Here is a 19780-nt window from a genome sequence, read left to right as displayed (position 1 = left end):
AAAGTCAGCATCAGAGAGAGCGGACACTTAGTAACCAGCACTGTCAGCCATTTCTTGATGTCCATGGGGTGAATCGTATTGGCTGAAGACTGAATCTGTGATGCTGGGACCTCCGGAGGAGACCGAGACGGATCATCCACTCGGCACTTCTGGCTGAAGATTGTTGCGAATGCTTCAGCCTTGTCTTTCGCACAGATGCTGGGCTCCTCCATCATTGAGGATGGGGATATTTGTGAAGCCTCCTCCTCCAGTGAGTTGTTTAATTGTCCACTACCATTCACAGCTGGATGTGGCAGGACTGCAGAGCTTAGATCTAGGGCAGCACGGTCGCATAGTGGTTAGCACAATTGCTTCACAGCTCCAGGGTCCCAGGTTCGATTCCCCGCTGGGTCACTGTCTGTGCGGAGTCTGCACGTTCTCCCCGTGTGTGCGTGGGTTACCTCCGGGTGCTCCGGTTTCCTCCCACAGTCCATAGAAGTGCAGGTTAGGTGGATTGGCCATGCTAAATTGCCCTTAGTGCCCAAAAAGGTGAGGTGGAGTTACTGGGTAAGGGTATAGGCATGGGCTTAAGTAGGGTGCTCTAGGGGCAGCAAGGTGGCACAGTGGGTTAGCTCTACAGCCTCACAGCGCTGAGGTCCCAGGTTCGATCCCAGCTTAGGGTCACTGTGGAGTTTGCACATTCTCCGTGTCTGCGTGGGTTTCACCCCCACAACCCAAAAATGTGCAGGGCAGGTGGATTGGCCACGCTAAATTGCCCTTAATTGGAGAAAATGAATTGGGTACACGAAATTTAAAAAAGTAGGGTGCTCTTTCCAAGGGCCGGTGCAGACTTGATGGGCTGAATGGCCTCCTTCTGCACTGTACATTCTGTGATTCTATGATCCGTTTCTTGTGGAATCCACAGCAAGTAGCCCTGTGTTGTGGTTTCACCAGGTTGACACCTGATTTTTCGGTCTGCCTGATGTTGCTCCCGGCAAGCTCTCCTGCGCTCTTCATTGAACCAGGGTGGATCCCCTGGCTGGGGGGTAATGGGGGAGTGGGGGATACGCCGGGCCAGGAGGTTACAGATTGTGGTTGATACAATTGAGGAGCTGCTGATGACCCACAGCTCCTTATGGATGCCCAGTCTGGAGTTGCTCAGTCTGTTCGGAGTCTATCCCATTTAGCACGGTGGTAGTGCCACACACGATGAAGGGTATCCTCAATGTGAAGACGGGACTTTGTCTCCACAAGGACTGTGCGGTGGTCACTTCTGCCGATACTGTCAGGGACAGATACAGATACAGCAGGCAGGCTGGTGAGGATGAGGTCAAGAATGTTTTTCCCTCTTGTTGGTTCCCTCACACCTGCTGCAGTCCCAGTCTAGCAGCTCTGTCCTTTAGGACCCGGCCAGCTCGGTCTGTGGTGGTATTAACGAGCCACTCTTGGTGATAGACATTGAAACCCCCACCCAGAGAATATTCTGCGCCCTTGCCACCCTCAGTGCTCCCTCCAAGTGGTGTTGAACATGGAGGAGTAATTGATTTCTCAGTTGGGAAGGGGGGAGGGGGGGGGCTGGGTATCTGGTAATCAGGAGGTGTCCTTGCCCCTGTTTAACCTGATGCCATGAGACTTCACGGGGTCTGGAGTTGATGCTCAAGGCTTCCAGGACAACTCCCCCCAAATTTCTATTTAATTTTTAATAGCTAGGCCAGAGCAGTGATTGCCCAACCCTACCTGTCCTTGAGTAGGTGGGGGTGAGTTCCCTTCTTGAACCGCTGCAGTCCCTGTTGTAACTACACCCATTGTGCTGATAGGGATAGGATCCAGGATTTTGATTAGTGACAGTGAAGAAATGGCGATATGTTGCCAAGTCAGGGTGGTGAGTGTATATTATTGTGCCACCACCTCTGCCAGGGGCGTCCTACTAGTACTGACCCTCTGACAGTGCAGAGTAGCTGAGTGAGACAAGAGTCCAAACCCATAATCCAAGTCTCCACACTTTTAAGTTATTCAGACAATTTTTACTGAAAATATAAATGATATGTATTGAAAGGTGGCTGTGGGTCACTCAGAGGAAGTCCATGGTTGGGGGCCGTCCCCTTGCTGACTTTGAAGACCGCTTAGTCCGGAGGCTGGCCGGGCTGCTTGAGTTGGACTTTAACACGCCGTGATGAGGCTTCTGCTGAGGATCGAACGCAATCCGAGAAGTTCCCTCTGGGCTCACCAAAATACTTTTGTCGGTCCTTTTAAACTCTGAAAACAGAAATTTATCTTTGAAAAGAACTCAACTCATTTCAAAAGCGAAATATTCTCAGCTCCATGTGGAGTTTACACTACAAACTAAACACTGTCGCCAATTGTATTTTTACACTATTCCAGCTGGCCCTACATGATCGCCCCTCACCCCCACCGCCACCCACACCATGCTAGCCTTCCCTTACTGGTCCCCCGCACAGTGACCCTCGCTGGTCCCACGCACACTGACCCTCGCTGGTCCCACGCACACTGACCCTCCCTGGTCCCCCACACACTGACCCTCCCTGGTCCCACACACACTGACCCTCGCTGCTCCCCCCCGGTGCCCCCGCACACTGACCCTCCCTGGTCCCACGCACACTGACCCTCCCTGGTCCCACGCACACTGACCCTCCCTGGTCCCACACACCCTGGCCCTCGCTGGTCCCACACACACAAAACCTCCCCCACACACTGACCCTCCCTGGTCACCCCCGCACACTGACCCTCCCTGGTCCCACACACAGACCCTCCCTGGTCCCACACACACTGACCCTCCCTGGTCCCACACACACTGACCCTCCCTGGCCCCACGCACACTGACCCTCCCTGGTCCCACACACACTGACCCTCGCTGGTCCCACACACACTGACCCTCCCTGATCCCACACACACTGACCCTCCCTGGTCCCCCCCTGCACACTGACCCTCCCTGCTCCCCCCCGCACACTGACCCTCCCTGGTCCCTAACGCACACTGACCCTCCCTGGTCCCACACACACTGACCCTCGCTGGTCCCACACACACTGACCCTCGCTGGTCCCACGCACACTGGCCCTCCCTGGTCCCCCCCTGCACACTGACCCTCCCTGCTCCCCCCCGCACACTGACCCTCCCTGGTCCCTAACGCACACTGACCCTCCCTGGTCCCACACACACTGACCCTCGCTGGTCCCACACACACTGACCCTCGCTGGTCCCACGCACACTGGCCCTCCCTGGTCCCCGGCACACTGACCCTCCCTGGTCCAACACACACTGACCCTCGCTGGTCCCACATACACTGACCCTCCCCTGTCCACCACACACTGACCCTCCCTGGTCCCACGCACACTGAACCCTGGTCCCCCCCGCACACTGACCCTCCCTATTCCCACGCACACTGACCCTCCCTGGTCCCACGCACACTGACCCTCGCTGATCCCACGCACACTGACCCTCCCTGGTCCCACGCACACTGACCCTCCCTGGTCCCACACACACTGACCCTCCCTGGTCCCCCCTGCACACTGACCCTCCCTGGTCCAACACACACTGACCCTCGCTGGTCCCTCGCACACTGACCCTCCCTGGTCCCCCCCCCCGCACACTGACCCTCCCTGGTCCCCCCCCGCACACTGACCCTCGCTGGTCCAACACACACAGACCCTCGCTGGTCCCCCACACACTGACCCTCGCTGGTCCCCCGCACACTGACCCTCGCTGGTCCCACACACACTGGCCCTCCCTGGTCCCACACACACTGACCCTCCCTGGTCCCACACACACTGACCCTCCCTGGCCCCACGCACACTGACCCTCCCTGGTCCCACACACACTGACCCTCGCTGGTCCCACACACACTGACCCTCCCTGATCCCACACACACTGACCCTCCCTGGTCCCCCCCTGCACACTGACCCTCCCTGCTCCCCCCCGCACACTGACCCTCCCTGGTCCCTAACGCACACTGACCCTCCCTGGTCCCACACACACTGACCCTCGCTGGTCCCACACACACTGACCCTCGCTGGTCCCACGCACACTGGCCCTCCCTGGTCCCCCGCACACTGACCCTCCCTGGTCCAACACACACTGACCCTCCCTGGTCCCACGCACACTGAACCCTGGTCCCCCCCGCACACTGACCCTCCCTATTCCCACGCACACTGACCCTCCCTGGTCCCACGCACACTGACCCTCGCTGATCCCACGCACACTGACCCTCCCTGGTCCCACGCACACTGACCCTCCCTGGTCCCACACACACTGACCCTCCCTGGTCCCCCCTGCACACTGACCCTCCCTGGTCCAACACACACTGACCCTCGCTGGTCCCTCGCACACTGACCCTCCCTGGTCCCCCCCCCCGCACACTGACCCTCCCTGGTCCCCCACACACTGACCCTCCCTGGTCCCCCCCCGCACACTGACCCTCGCTGGTCCAACACACACAGACCCTCGCTGGTCCCCCACACACTGACCCTCGCTGGTCCCCCACACACTGACCCTCGCTGGTCCCACACACACTGGCCCTCCCTGGTCCCACACACACTGACCCTCCCTGGTCCCTCGCACACTGACCCTCCCTGGTCCCCCCCCCCGCACACTGACCCTCCCTGGTCCCCCACACACTGACCCTCCCTGGTCCCCCCCCGCACACTGACCCTCGCTGGTCCAACACACACAGACCCTCGCTGGTCCCCCACACACTGACCCTCGCTGGTCCCCCACACACTGACCCTCGCTGGTCCCACACACACTGGCCCTCCCTGGTCCCACACACACTGACCCTCCCTGGTCCCACACACACTGACCCTCCCTGGCCCCACGCACACTGACCCTCCCTGGTCCCACACACACTGACCCTCCCTGGTCCCACACACACTGACCCTCCCTGGTCCCCCCTGCACACTGACCCTCCCTGGTCCAACACACACTGACCCTCGCTGGTCCCTCGCACACTGACCCTCCCTGGTCCCCCCCCCCGCACACTGACCCTCCCTGGTCCCCCACACACTGACCCTCCCTGGTCCCCCCCCGCACACTGACCCTCGCTGGTCCAACACACACAGACCCTCGCTGGTCCCCCACACACTGACCCTCGCTGGTCCCCCACACACTGACCCTCGCTGGTCCCACACACACTGGCCCTCCCTGGTCCCACACACACTGACCCTCCCTGGTCCCACACACACTGACCCTCCCTGGCCCCACGCACACTGACCCTCCCTGGTCCCACACACACTGACCCTCGCTGGTCCCACACACACTGACCCTCCCTGATCCCACACACACTGACCCTCCCTGGTCCCCCCCTGCACACTGACCCTCCCTGCTCCCCCCCGCACACTGACCCTCCCTGGTCCCTAACGCACACTGACCCTCCCTGGTCCCACACACACTGACCCTCGCTGGTCCCACACACACTGACCCTCGCTGGTCCCACGCACACTGGCCCTCCCTGGTCCCCCGCACACTGACCCTCCCTGGTCCAACACACACTGACCCTCGCTGGTCCCACATACACTGACCCTCCCCTGTCCACCACACACTGACCCTCCCTGGTCCCACGCACACTGACCCACCCTGGTCCCCCCCCGCACACTGACCCTCCCTATTCCCACGCACACTGACCCTCCCTGGTCCCACGCACACTGACCCTCGCTGATCCCACGCACACTGACCCTCCCTGGTCCCACGCACACTGACCCTCCCTGGTCCCACACACACTGACCCTCCCTGGTCCCCCCTGCACACTGACCCTCCCTGGTCCAACACACACTGACCCTCGCTGGTCCCTCGCACACTGACCCTCCCTGGTCCCCCCCCGCACACTGACCCTCCCTGGTCCCCCACACACTGACCCTCCCTGGTCCCCCCCCCGCACACTGACCCTCGCTGGTCCAACACACACTGACCCTCGCTGGTCCCCCACACACTGACCCTCGCTGGTCCCCCACACACTGACCCACGCTGGTCCCACACACACTGACCCACGCTGGTCCCACACACACTGACCCACGCTGGTCCCACACACACTGACCCTCGCTGGTCACACACAGACTCTCTGGGATGCTCAAGAGGCTGAAATTGGAGGATGCAGAGTTCGCCGAGGCCTGGAAGATTATAGAGACAGGAAGTTATGGAGCAATTTGAAAACAAGGATGGGCATTGTTAAAATATCCGATGACAGCCAGTGAGAGGCGATCGCAGAGCCCCGAATGTGCAGGAGGCTATCTGGCCCATCGAGTTTGACCGGTCCTCTGAAACAGCACCCTAATTTAGGCCCAATGCCCCATCTTATCCCTGTAACCCCACCTAGTGGCAACTTAGCATATCCAATCCACCTAACTTGCACATCAGTGACCTCCCACCTCCACCACCTTCTGGAGGAGAGTGTTCCAAAGATTCATAACCCTCACAAATCAATTTCTCCTCATCTCCTTCTTGTGAGGGAATAGATAGGATAGATGTGGGCAGGTTGTTTCCACTGGCGGGTGAAAGCAGAACTAGGGGGCATAGCCTCAAAATAAGGGGAAGTAGTTTTAAGACTGAGTTTAGGAGGAACCTCTTCACCCAAAGGGTTGTGAATCTATGGAATTCCTTGCCCAGTGAAGCAGTAGAGGCTCCTTCATTAAATGTTTTTAAGATAAAGATAGATAGTTTTTTGAAGAATAAAGGGATTAAAGGTTATGGTGTTCGGGCGAGAAAGTGGAGCTGAGTCCACAAAAGATCAGCCATGATCTCATTAAATGGCGGAGCAGGCTCGAGGGGCCAGGTGGCCTACTCCTGCTCGTAGTTCTTATGTGAGGGTTATCTCTTCGTGAGAGGCTGGAATTAGGGTTGACAGTTTTTAAACCCTAATTCCAGTCTCTCTCTTTCAAGGAGATATATCCTTTCAGCATCTAACCTGTGAGATGGATAGAGCCAGTCTGTCCAACTTTCCATAAGATAAGTCCTTCATCCCAGGAATCAGACAAGTGAACCTTCCCTCTGCTGCTTCGAACCCGATTATATCCTTTCTTCAATAAGGAGACCAAAACTGTGTTCACTACACCAGATATGGTCTCACCAATACCCGACACAGCTGCAGCGAAACATCCTCACTTTTATATTCCAATTCCCTTGCAATAAATGAAAAGATTCCATTTTCCTTCACATTTTGTGATTCACATACCAGGACACCCAGATCCCAATGTAACACCGATATATAGAATCCCTACAGTGCAGAAAGAGGCCACCCCAGGAAGCAGACAAGAGCAACTTGCAACTCACTCCCAGTGAGCCACAGCCAGAGTGAGTTTGGGAATTTGAAGCTAGGTGGGAATTCAAAGCTTTGGGGGGGGGCGGGGGGGGGGGGGGGGAAAGAGGAGGTGCTTTTTATCCCTGGTAAGTGACTGGTAAGTAGCTTTTCTTTTCATTGTCTAATTTATTTATGTTTTCTTTTGTTTTTTGGAATTGTAGTTGTATAAGTTTACCTAAGGTTTAAGACATGGCAGGTGATCCCAGATCCGTGTCATGCTCCTCGTGTGCGATGTGGGGGCTCAGGGACACGTCCACTGTCCCTGGCTCCTTCATGGGAAAGTGTGTCCAGTTGCAGCTCCTGTTAGACCGCTTGATGGCTCTGGAGCTGCGGATGGACTCACTTTGGAGCATCCGCGATGCTGAGGACGTCGTGGATAGCACGTTTAGCGAGTTGGTCACACCGCAGGTGAAAGTTACTGAGGGAGATAGAAAATGGGTGACCAAAAGACAGAGCAAGAGTAGGAAGGCAGTGCAGGTGTCCCCTGCGGTCATCTCCCTGCAAAACAGATATACCGCTTTGGATACTGTTGAGGGAGATGGCTCACCAGGGGAAGGCAGCAGCAGCCAGGTTCATGGCACCGTGGCTGGCTCTGCTGCGCAGCTGGGCAGGAGAAGAATGGCAGGGCTATAGTGATAGGGGACTCAATTGGTGGAATTTAAAATACAGATGGAGAGCGAGAAGGTAAAATCAAACACTAGTGTTTTGTGCTTAAACAAAGGAGATTACAATGGGATGAGAGAACAACTAGCTAAGGTAGACTGGGAGCAAAGACTTTATGGTGAAACAGTTGAGGAACAGTGGAGAACCTTCCAAGCGATTTTTCACAGTGCTCAGCAAAGGTTTATACCAACAAAAAGGAAGGACGGTAGAAAGAGGGAAAATCGACCGTGGATATCTAAGGAAATAAGGGAGAGTATCAAATTGAAGGAAAAAGCATACTAAGTGGCAAAGATTAGTGGGAGACTAGAGGACTGGGAAATCTTTAGGGGACAACAGAAAGCTACTAAAAAAGCTATAAAGAGTAAGATAGATTATGAGAGTAAACTTGCTCAGAATATAAAAAGATAGTAAAAGTTTCTACAAATATATAAAACAAAAAAGAGTGGCTAAGGTAAATATTGGTCCTTTAGAGGATGAGAAGGGAGATTTAATAATGGGAGATGAGGAAATGGCTGAGGAACTGAACAGGTTTTTTGGGTCGGTCTTCACAGTGGAAGACACAAATAACATGCCAGTGACTGATAGAAATGAGGCTATGACAGGTGAGGACCTTGAAAGGATTGTTATCACTAAGGAGGTACTGATGGGCAAGCTAATGGGGCTAAAGGTAGACACGTCTCCTGTCCCTGATGGAATGCATCCCAGAGTGCTAAAAGAGATGGCTAGGGAAATTGCAAATGCACTAGTGATAATTTACCAAAATTCACTAGACTCTGGGGTGGTCCCGGCGGATTGGAAATTAGCAAACGTGACACCACTGTTTAAAAAGGGAGGTTGGCAGAAAGCAGGTAATTATAGGCCAGTGAGCTTAACTTTGTAGTAGGGAAGATGCTGGAATCTATCAAGGAAGAAATAGCGAGGCATCTGGATGGAAATTGTCCAATTGGGTAGACGCAGCATGGGTTCATAAAGGGCAGGTCGTGCCTAACTAATTTAGTGGAATTTTTTGAGGACATTACCAGTGCGATAGATAATGGAGAGCCAATGGACAAGGTGCCACACAAAAGATTGTTGCATAAGATAAAGATGCATGGCATTCAGAGTAAAGCAGTAGCATGGATAGAGGATTGGTTAATTTATAGAAAGCAAAGAGTGGGGATTAATGGGTGTTTCTCTGGTTGGCAATCAGTAGCTAGTGGTGTCCCTCAGGGATCAGTGTTGGGCCCACAATTGTTCACAATTCACATAGATGATTTGGAGTTGGGGACCAAGGGCAATGTGTCCAAGTTTGCAGACGACACTAAGATGAGTGGTAAAGCAAAAAGTGCAGAGGACACTGGAAGTCTGCAGAGGGATTTGGATAGGCTAAGTGAATGGGCTAGGGTCTGGTAGATGGAATACAATGTTGACAAATGTGAGGTTATCCATTTTGGTAAGAATAAGGGCAAAAGGGATTATTATTTAAATGATAAAATATTAAAACATGCTGCGGTGCAGAGAGACCTGGGTGTGCTAGTGCATGAGTTGCAAAAAGTTGGTTTACAGGTACAACAGGTGATTAAGAAGGCTAATCGAGTTTTGTCCTTCATTGCTAGAGAGATGGAGTTTAAGACTAGGGAGGTTCTGCTGCAATTGTATTAGGTGTTAGTGAGGCCACACCTGGAGTATTGTGTTCAGTTTTGGTCTCCTTACTTGAGAAAGGACGTACTGGCACTGGAGGGTGTGCAGAGGAGATTCACTAGATTAATCCCAGAGCTGAAGGGGTTGGATTACGAGGAGAGGTTGAGTAGACTGGGACTGTACCCGTTGGAATTTATAAGGATGCGGGGGGATCTTATAGAACATATAAAATTATGAAGGGAATAGATAGGATAGATGTCGGCAGGTTGTTCCCACTGGCGGGTGAAAGCAGAATTAGGGGGCATAGCCTCAAAATAAGGGGAAGTAGATTTAGGACTGAATTTAGGAGGAACATCTTTACCCAAAGGGTTGTGAATCTATGGAATTCCTTGCCCAGTGAAGCAGTAGAAGCCCCACACTATTCCTGTAACCCTGCAACCCCATGTAACGTAAGGGCAATTTTAGCATGGCAAATCCACCTAACCTGCACGTCTTTGGTCTGTGGGAGGAAACCGGAACACCCGGAGGAAACCCACGCAGACATGGGGACATCGTGCAGACTGCGCACAGAGAGTGATCCAAGCGGGAATCGAAACCGGGACCCTGGCGCTGTGAAGCCATAGTGCTAACCACTATGCTACCGTGCTGCTCTCATTAATCAACCTCACCAATGTACCTGTCATAGGCGCACCTGTCTATGACAGTATTGGTAGGAGTGACCACCGTCTTTGTGGAAACAAATTCCCATCTTCACACTGAGAATATCCTCCATCATGCTGTAGGCAACAACCATGCTAAATGGGCTAGATTTCGAACTGATCTAGCAGCTCAAAACCTGGGCATCGGTGAGGCACAATGGGCTAGCAGCAGAATTATACTCAACCACTGTCTGTAATCTCATGGTCCAGCTCATCTCTCCCTCGACCATTACCATCAAAGCAGCAAACTTTGGTTCAATGAAGTGTGGACAGCATGCCAGGACGCACCATCAAGCACACCTAAAAACGGGATGCCAACTTGGTGAAGCGACCACACAGGGCTACCTGTGTGCAAACAGCAGAACAGCAGGCAATCCCACAACCAACGGATCAGATTTAAGCTCTTAAATCTTGCCACATCAAAAGACATAGGAGCAGAATTAGGCCACTTGGCCCATCCAGTTGTAAATGGTGGTGAAAGGTGTTGATCCAAAGGGTTGTGAATCTATGGAATTCCTTTCCCAGTGAAGCAGTTGAGGCTCCTTCATTAAATGTTTTTAAGATAAAGATAGATAGCTTTTTGAAGAATAAAGGGATTAAGGGTTATGGTGTTCGGGCGGGAAAGTGGAGCTGAGTCCACAAAAGATCAGCCATGATCTCATTGAATGGTGGAGCAGGCTCGAGGGGCCAGATGGCCGACTCCTGCTCCTAGTTCTTATGTATTTTGTATTCAGCCCATCCAGTCTGCACCAACCCTTGGAAAGAGCACTACCCAGGTCCAACCCTATCCCCGTAACCAAACCTGCACACCCCTGGACTGTGGGAGGAAACCGGAGCACCCGGAGGAAACCCACGCAGACATGGGGAGAATGTACAAACTCCACACAGACAGTGACCCGAGACTGGAATTGAACCTGGGTCCCTGGTGCTGTGAGGCAGCAGTGCTAACCACTGTGCCACCCTCCTCTCCAACTAAATAATTCGCTTTTTTTATTCTTCCGGCAAAAAAGTTCACATTTTCCCACATTATGCTCCATCTGCTAAATTATTGCTCACTCATTTAACCAGTGTCCCTTTCAGGCTTATGTCCTCTTCACAACTTACTTTTCCACCTTTTGCGTCATCAGCGAATTTTACAACCATACATAACAATATAACAATCTTTATTGTCACAAGTAGGCTTACATTAACACTGCAATGAAGTTACTGTGAAAAGAGTAATATAACCTATCATTCATTAGAGTAGGCCCACTCCTCACTAACTTCAAATCCTGCAAATATTCTTCAGGACTACTCCCTGGTTACTAGGGATTTTCACTGTACCTGATGGACCCAGTAGTTCAATGCCATCCCACCTCAGTCATGGAGCTATCCCAACCACAGGAGCAGGCATACATCTTGTCCGGTCTCCTGTCACAAGAAGTGTTAGGCTGTGACAACGTCTTTCTAACCTGTTGCTTTCCATCACTGTTCCAAGCACCATGAAACTGAACATTACCGAATGGAAAGCCACAATTGTACCAGCCACCAGGTGCCACGGTAAGACCATCTGTCCCACTGTTATTCCCAAACAATGGATAGTTACAACATTCATGGAATGTGGGCATCGCCGGCTGTGCCAGCATCTATTTCCCATCCCTAATTGCCCTTGAGGGGGCAGTTAAGAGTCAATCACATTGCTGTGGGTCTGAAGTCACATGTAGGCCAGATCAGGTAAGGACGGCAGATTTCCTTCCCTAAAGGACATTAGTGAACCAGGTGGGTTTTTACAACAATCGACAATGGTTTCATGGTCATCGTTAGACTTTTAGTTCCAGATTTTTGTATTGACTTCACATTTCACCATCTGCAGTGCCGGTATTTGAACGTGGGTCCCCAGAGCATTACCCTGAGTCTCTGGTTTACCAGTCCAGTGACAAGACCACTACGCCACTGCCTTCCCAGGAGGTGGAGTATGAGGCTATAAGCTGTTTTTTACCTGCACTTGTATGTCAGTTAGGAACCTTGGCAAAGAAAGATAAAAGCTCAGTAATTATTCCATCCCTGCCAACCGTACCTGCCGTCATATTCTTCTTCAGTCCGAAGCGGACTTTCTTTGCACTGGAAGTTGACATGACTTTCATCTGTGGCAGAGAGAAAAAAAACATTGAAATAATGTAACTGGACCAACAGGTAAAAATAAGCTACTCCAGTCATAGAATGATAGAAATTAACAGAAGACCATTTCATCCATTGTTGTGTCCACCCCAGCCAACACTGTAGCCTTGTGGATTACAGCACTCAAGTACTTTTCAAATATCACCATTTCAGGCATCAAAGAACAAAGAAATGTACAGCACAGGAACAGGCCCTTCGGCCCTCCAAGCCCGTGCCGACCATGCTGCCCGACTAAACTACAATCTTCTACACTTCCTGGGTCCGTATCCCTCTATTCCCATCCTATTCATGTATTGGTCAAGATGCCCCTTAAATGTCACTATCGTCCCTGCTTCCACCACCTCCTCCGGTAGCGAGTTCCAGGCATCCACTACCCTCTGCGTAAAAAACTTGCCTCGTACATCTACTCTAAACCTTGCCCCTCTCACCTTAAACCTATGCCCCCTAGTAATTGACCCCTCTACCCTGGGGAAAAGCCTCTGACTATCCACTCTGTCTATGCCCCTCATAATTTTGTAGACCTCTATCAGGTCTCCCCTCAACCTCCTTCGTTCCAGTGAGAACAAACCGAGTTTATTCAACCGCTCCTCATAGCTAATGCCCTCCATACCAGGCAACATTCTGGTAAATCTCTTCTGCACCTTCTCTAAAGCCTCCACATCCTTCTGGTAGTGTGGCGACCAGAATTGAACACTATACTCCAAGTGTGGCCTAACTAAGGTGTATACAGCTGCAACATGACTTGCCAATTCTTATACTCAATGCCCCGGCCAATGAAGGCAAGCATGCCGTATGCCTTCTTGACTACCTTCTCCACCTGTGTTGCCCCTTTCACTGACCTGTGGACCTGCACTCCTAGATCTCTTTGACTTTCAATACTCTTGAGGGTTCTACCATTCACTGTATATTCCCTACCTGCATTAGACCTTCCAAAATGCATTACCTCACATTTGTCCGGATTAAACTCCATCTGCCATCTCTCCGCCCAAGTCTCCAAACAATCTAAATCCTGCTGTATCCTCTGACAGTCCTCATCGCTATCCGCAATTCCACCAACCTTTGTGTCGTCTGCAAACTTACTAATCAGACCAGTTACCTTTTCCTCCAAATCATTTATATATACTACAAAGTGCAAAGGTCCCAGCACTGATCCCTGTGGAACATCACTGGTCACAGCCCTCCAATTAGAAAAGCATCCTTCCATTGCTACTCTCTGCCTTCTATGACCTAGCCAGTTCTGTATCCACCTTGCCAGCTCACCCCTGATCCCGTGTGACTTCACCTTTTGTACTAGTCTACCATGAGCGACCTTGTCAAAGGCTTTACTGAAGTCCATATAGACAACATCCACTGCCCTACCTGCATCAATCATCTTAGTGACCTCCTCGAAAAACTCTATCAAGATAGTGAGACACGACCTCCCCTTCACAAAACCATGCTGCCTCTCACTAATACGTCCATTTGCTTCCAAATGGGAGTAGATCCTGTCTCGAAGAATTCTCTCCAGTAATTTCCCTACCACTGAAGTAAGGCTCACCGGCCTGTAGTTCCCGGGATTATCCTTGCTACCCTTCTTAAACAGAGGAACAACATTGGCTATTCTCCAGTCCTCCGGGACATCCCCTGAAGACAGTGAGGATCCAAAGATTTCTGTCAAGGCCTCAGCAATTTCCTCTCCAGCCTCCTTCAGTATTCTGGGGTAGATCCCATCAGGCCCTGGGGACTTATCTACCTTAATATGTTTTAAGACACCCAACACCTCGTCTTTTTGGATCTCAATGTGACCCAGGCTTTCCACACACCCTTCTCCAGACTCAACATCTACCAATTTCTTCTCTTTGGTGAATATTGATGCAAAGTATTCATTTAGTACCTCGCCCATTTCCTCTGGCTCCACACATAGATTCCCTTGCCTATCCTTCAGTGGGCCAACCCTTTCCCTGGCTACCCTCTTGCTTTTTATGTACGTGTAAAAAGCCTTGGGATTTTCCTTAACCCTATTTGCCAATGACTTTTCGTGACCCCCTTCTAGCCCTCCTGACTCCTTGCTTAAGTTCCTTCCTACTTTCCTTATATTCCACGCAGGCTTCGTCTGTTCCCAGCCTTTTAGCCCTGACAAATGCCTCCTTTTTCTTTTTGACGAGGCCTACAATATCTCTCGTTATCCAAGGTTCCCGAAAATTGCCGTATTTATCCTTCTTCCTCACAGGAACATGCCGGTCCTGAATTCCTTTCAACTGACACTTGAAAGCCTCCCACATGTCAGATGTTGATTTGCCCTCAAACATCCGCCCCCAATCTATGTTCTTCAGTTCCCACCTAATATTGTTATAATTAGCCTTCCCCCAATTTAGCACATTCATCCTAGGACCACTCTTATCCTTGTCCATAAAACTTACTGAATTGTGGTCACTGTTACCGAAATGCTCCCCTACTGAAACATCTACCACCTGGCCGGGCTCATTCCCCAATACCAGGTCCAGTACCGCCCCTTCCCTAGTTGGACTGTCTACATATTGTTTTAAGAAGCCCTCCTGGATGCTCCTTACAAACTCCGCCCCGTCTAAGCCCCGGCACTAAGTGAGTCCCAGTCAATACTGGGGAAGTTGAAGTCTCCCATCACCACAACCCTGTTGTTTTTACTCTTTTCCAAAATCTGTCTACCTATTTGCTCCTCTATCTCCCGCTGGCTGTTGGGAGGCCTGTAGTACACCCCCAACATTGTGACTGCACCCTTCTTATTCCTGATCTCTACCCATATAGCCTCACTGCCCTCTGAGGTGTCCTCCCGTAGTACAGCTGTGATATTCTCCCTAACCAGTAGCACAACTCCGCCACCCCTTTTACATCCCCCTCTATCCCGCCTGAAACATCTAAATCCTGGAACGTTTAGCTGCCAATCCTGCCCTTCCCTCAACCAGGTCTCTGTAATGGCAACAACATCATAGTTCCAAGTACTAATCCAAGCTCTAAGTTCATCTGCCTTACCCGTAATACTTCTTGCATTAAAACATATGCACTTCAGGCCTCCAGACCCGCTGTGTTCAGCAACATCTCCCTGTCTGCTCTGCCTCAGAGCCCCACTGTCCCTATTCCCTAGTTCTCCCTCAATGCTCTCACCTTCTGACCTATTGCTCCCGTGCCCACCCCCCTGCCATACTAGTTTAAACCCTCCCGTGTGACACTAGCAAACCTCGCGGCCAGGATATTTATGCCTCTCCGGTTTAGATGCAACCCGTCCTTCTTATATAGGTCACACCTGCCCCGGAAGAGCTCCCAGTGGTCCAGATAACGGAAACCCTCCCTCCTACACCAGCTGTTTAGCCACGTGTTTAGCTGCTCTATCTTCCTATTTCTAGCCTCACTGGCACGTGGCACAGGGAGTAATCCCGAGATTACAACCCTAGAGGTCCTGTCTTTTAACTTTCTGCCTAGCTCCCTGAACTCCTGCTGCAGGACCTCATGCCCCTTCCTGCCTATGTCGTTAGTACCAATATGTACAACGACCTCTGCCTGTTTGCCCTCCCCCATCAGGATGCCCTCTACCCGTTCGGAGACATCCTGGACCCTGACACCAGGGAGGCAACATACCATCCTGAAGTCTCTTTCACATCCACAGAAGCGCCTATCTGTGCCCCTGACTATAGAGTCCCCTATTACTATTGCTCTTCTGCGCTTTGACCCTCCCTGCTGAACATCAGAGCCAGCCGTGGTGCCACTGCTCTGGCTGCTGCTGTTTTCCCCTGATAGGCTATCCCCCCAGACAGTATCCAAAGGGGTATACCTGTTCGAGAGGGGGACAACCACAGGGGATTCCTGCACTGACTGCCTGCCCTTTCTGGTGGTCACCCATTTCTCTGCCTGCACCTTGGGTGTGACCACATTTACATAACTGCGATCTATGACGCTTTCCGCCACCTGCATGCTCCTAAGTACATCCAATTGCTGCTCCAACCGAACCATGCGGTCTGCGAGGAGCTCCAGTTGGGTGCACTTGCAGATCCCCACCACTGTCTATTTACCATACCCCCTGCATATGGACAATCAACCAAGGGGAACAGCTCCTTCCAGTCACTCTGTCCAGGCCTCCATTTGAATTCATTCTCTGTTCCAAGGAGAACTCCAGCGAACCAATCTCGCCCCAGAACCAAAATTCTCCGGTCCTGACAACATCCTCATCAATCTTCTCTACACCGTGTCGAGTGCAATCACATCTTTCCTATGGTGACAGTCCTCCAGTTGTGGCCTAGCCAGTAATTTATACAGTTCTAACTAACCTTCCAGCTCGTGTTCCATGCTTGACCAATAAAGACGAGTATCCCATGTGCCTGTCTGACCGTCATATCTTCCTGTCCAGTTACCTCCCAGAATCTGTGAACAGGCACTCTTAAGGTTCCGGTTTCTCTACACATCTCAGTATTTTACCTTTTATTGGGCATTCTCTTGCCTTGTTAGTTTCCAGAAATGCGTTACCGTACATTTTTCACCAAATTTTGTACCATCTGCAAACTTCATCATAGCTTTACATTGAAGCCCAAATATGTGATACATATTACAAAGCGCAAGGTACCCAATACCAAGCCCCACAGTGCCCCAGGTGCAATCAGCCTTCTAGTCACAAAAACACCAACTGACCATGACCTTCATTTCTAGTATCACACTGGAGGATAGAAAATATTGGTCAGAGCCTCTATTTCATCTCTTCTTTCCTGTAACAAACTAGCATGTATTCCATCCTGGTCTGAGGATTAAAGTAAAACTAAAGTCAGCATCGTCCCAGGTGACCACATGCTGCTTTCCCCTTTGAGGGGGAGAGCTCACTGGTGGCGATTTAACCTGAGGGTCTCCCACACCTCAGGCGAGGGGCAGGGGTGAGAAGGTGGGGCCTTCATGAATAACCTCAGCTGGTACGGGAATGGAACCCACGCTGCTGGCCTCGCTCTGCATCACAAACCAGCTGTCCAGCCAACACTTCCCCTCTCATTATGTTAATCTCATCGAATATTTCACATTCCTCTTCCCGATTGCAATGTCTGGATCACCCCTCTCGTGAAAAAATATGAAAGTTTTCATTAAGAACCTTGACCTCCACCTCCACAGATGTAGGAGGCCATTCGGCCCTTCGAGCCTGCTCCGCCATTCATTTATGATCATTAAGTTCAACACCCTGATTCCCCACATCCCTTAATCCAAGAGCTACATGTAATTTCTTCCTGAAATCACATGTTTTCGCTTCAGCTACTTCAAAGCAATTTCCAATTAAGGGGTAATTTAGCGTGGCCAATCCACGTACCCTGCACAGCTTTGGGTTGTGGGGGTGAGCCCCACAGACACGGGGAGAACGTGCAAACTCCTCACAGACAGTGACCCGGGGCCGTGATCGAACCCGGGTCCTCGCCGCCGTGAGGCAGCAGTGCTAACCACTGCTTCGCCATGCCGCACCACCTCAACAAGTTTTGTGGGAGTGAATGCCACAGATTCACCACTCTGTGAAGAAATTTCTCCTCAATTCAGTTTACCCCTTATCGTCAAACTATGACCCCTACTTCTGGACTCCTCCACCCGTGGGAACATTTTTCTGAATCGGCCCCGTCTACTCCTGTTAAAATTTTGTAAGTTTCTATGATATCTCCTCTCACTGCTCTGAACTCCAATGAATATAAACCTAACCGATTTAGCCCCGCCATCCCAGGAATCAGCCTGGTAAACCTTCGCTGCACTCCCTCCATAGCAAGAACATCCTTCCTCAGGTAAGGACACCAAAACTGCAAACAACACCCCACCAGTGAGGGGTGGCACGCGGCGCAGTGGTTAGCACTGGGACTACGGCGCTGAGGACCCAGGTTCGAATTTTGGCCCTGCGTCACTGTCCGTGTGGAGTTTGCACATTCTCCCCGTGTCTGCGTGGGTTTCGCCCCCACAACCCAAAGATGTGCAGGGTAGGTGGATTGTCCACGCTAAATTGCCCCTTAATTGGGTACTCTAAATTTGAAACAAATAAAAAAATACTCCACCATTGGCGTCACCAATGCCCTACACAATTGCAGTAAAACATCCCAATTCCTCTACTCAAATCCTCTCGTGATGAAGGTCAACATACTATTTGCTTTCTTTACTGCCTGCTGTACCTAGAATCATAGAATTTACAGTGCAGAAGGAGGCCATTTGGCCCATCGAGTCTGCACCGGCCTCGGAAAGAGTCCCCCCACTTAAGCCCATCCCATCCCCGTAACCCAGTAACCTGACCTAACCTTTTTGGAGACTAAGGACAATTTACCATGGCCAATCTGCACATCTTTGAACTGCGCGCTTACTTTCAGTGACTGATGCACGAGGACATCAAGGTCTCGCTGAGCATCCACCTCTCTCAATTCACACCCATTCAAATAATAATGTCTTCTTATGTTTGCTATCAAAGTGGATAACCTCACATTTATCTACATTATACTGCATCTGCCATGCATGTGCCCACTCACTCAGCCTGTCCAATTCCCGCTAAAGCATCTCTGCATCTGCATCCTCCTCACAGCTCACCCTCCCTCCCAACTTTGTATCATCTGTAAATTTGGAGATAATACATTTAGTTCCCTTGTCCAAATCATTAATATATAATGTGAACTGTTGGGGTCCCAGAACAGATCACTGCGGGTACTCCACTAGTCACTGCCTGCCAATCGGAAAAAGACCCACGATTCCAACTCTTTGCTTCCTGTCTGCTAACCAGCTTTCGATCCATCTCAAGATACATAGAACATAACAGCACAGTACAGGCCCTTCAGCCCTCGATGTTGCGCCGACCTGTGAAACCACTCTAAAGCCCATCTACACTATTCCCTTATCATCCATATGTCTATCCAATGACCATTTGAATGTCCTTAGTGTTGGCGAGTCCACTACTGTTGCAGGCAGGGCATTCCACGCCCTTACTACTCTCTGAGTAAAGAACCTACCTCTGACATCTGTCTTATATCTATCTCCCCTCAATTTAAAGCTATGTCCCCTCATGCTAGACATCACCATCCGAGGAAAAAGGCTCAAAGGCTCTCACTGTCCACCCTATCCAATCCTCTGATCATCTTGTATGCCTCAATTAAGTCACCTCTTAACCCTCTTCTCTCTAACGAAAACAGCCTCAAGTCCCTCAGCCTTTCCTCATAAGATCTTCCCTCCATACCAGGCAACATTCTGGTAAATCTCCTCTGCACCCTTTCCAATGCTTCCACATCCTTCCTATAATGCGGCGACCAGGATTGCACGCAATACTCCAAATGCGGCCGCACCAGAGTGTTGTACAGCTGCAACATGACCTCATGGCTCCGAAACTCAATCCCTCTACCAATAAAAGCTAACACACAGTACG

At 51.2% G+C, this 19780-nt stretch overlaps 2 protein-coding genes across 2 annotated transcripts in view; one reads left to right on the top strand and one right to left on the bottom strand.

Moving 5' to 3' along the window:
• Positions 1-19780, top strand: part of LOC140427619 (ribosomal RNA processing protein 1 homolog B-like) — a 944136-nt gene that overhangs the window by 807168 nt on the left and 117188 nt on the right. The gene's annotated exons all lie outside the window — the stretch shown is intronic.
• Positions 1982-19780, bottom strand: part of LOC140427611 (ribosomal RNA processing protein 1 homolog B-like) — a 63695-nt gene continuing 45896 nt past the window's right edge. The window contains exons 14-15 of the mRNA XM_072513019.1: positions 12320-12386; positions 1982-2235 (exon numbers count right to left, since the gene is read on the bottom strand). Of these exons, the coding sequence (XP_072369120.1) occupies positions 2051-2235; positions 12320-12386 (252 nt within the window). The 3' untranslated portion in view covers positions 1982-2050. The remainder of the gene's footprint in view (positions 2236-12319; positions 12387-19780) is intronic.

This window comes from Scyliorhinus torazame, chromosome 8 (genome assembly GCF_047496885.1).
Source record: "Scyliorhinus torazame isolate Kashiwa2021f chromosome 8, sScyTor2.1, whole genome shotgun sequence".
NCBI classification, from domain to species: domain Eukaryota; kingdom Metazoa; phylum Chordata; class Chondrichthyes; order Carcharhiniformes; family Scyliorhinidae; genus Scyliorhinus; species Scyliorhinus torazame.
This window is presented reverse-complemented; position numbering and strand designations above follow the sequence as displayed.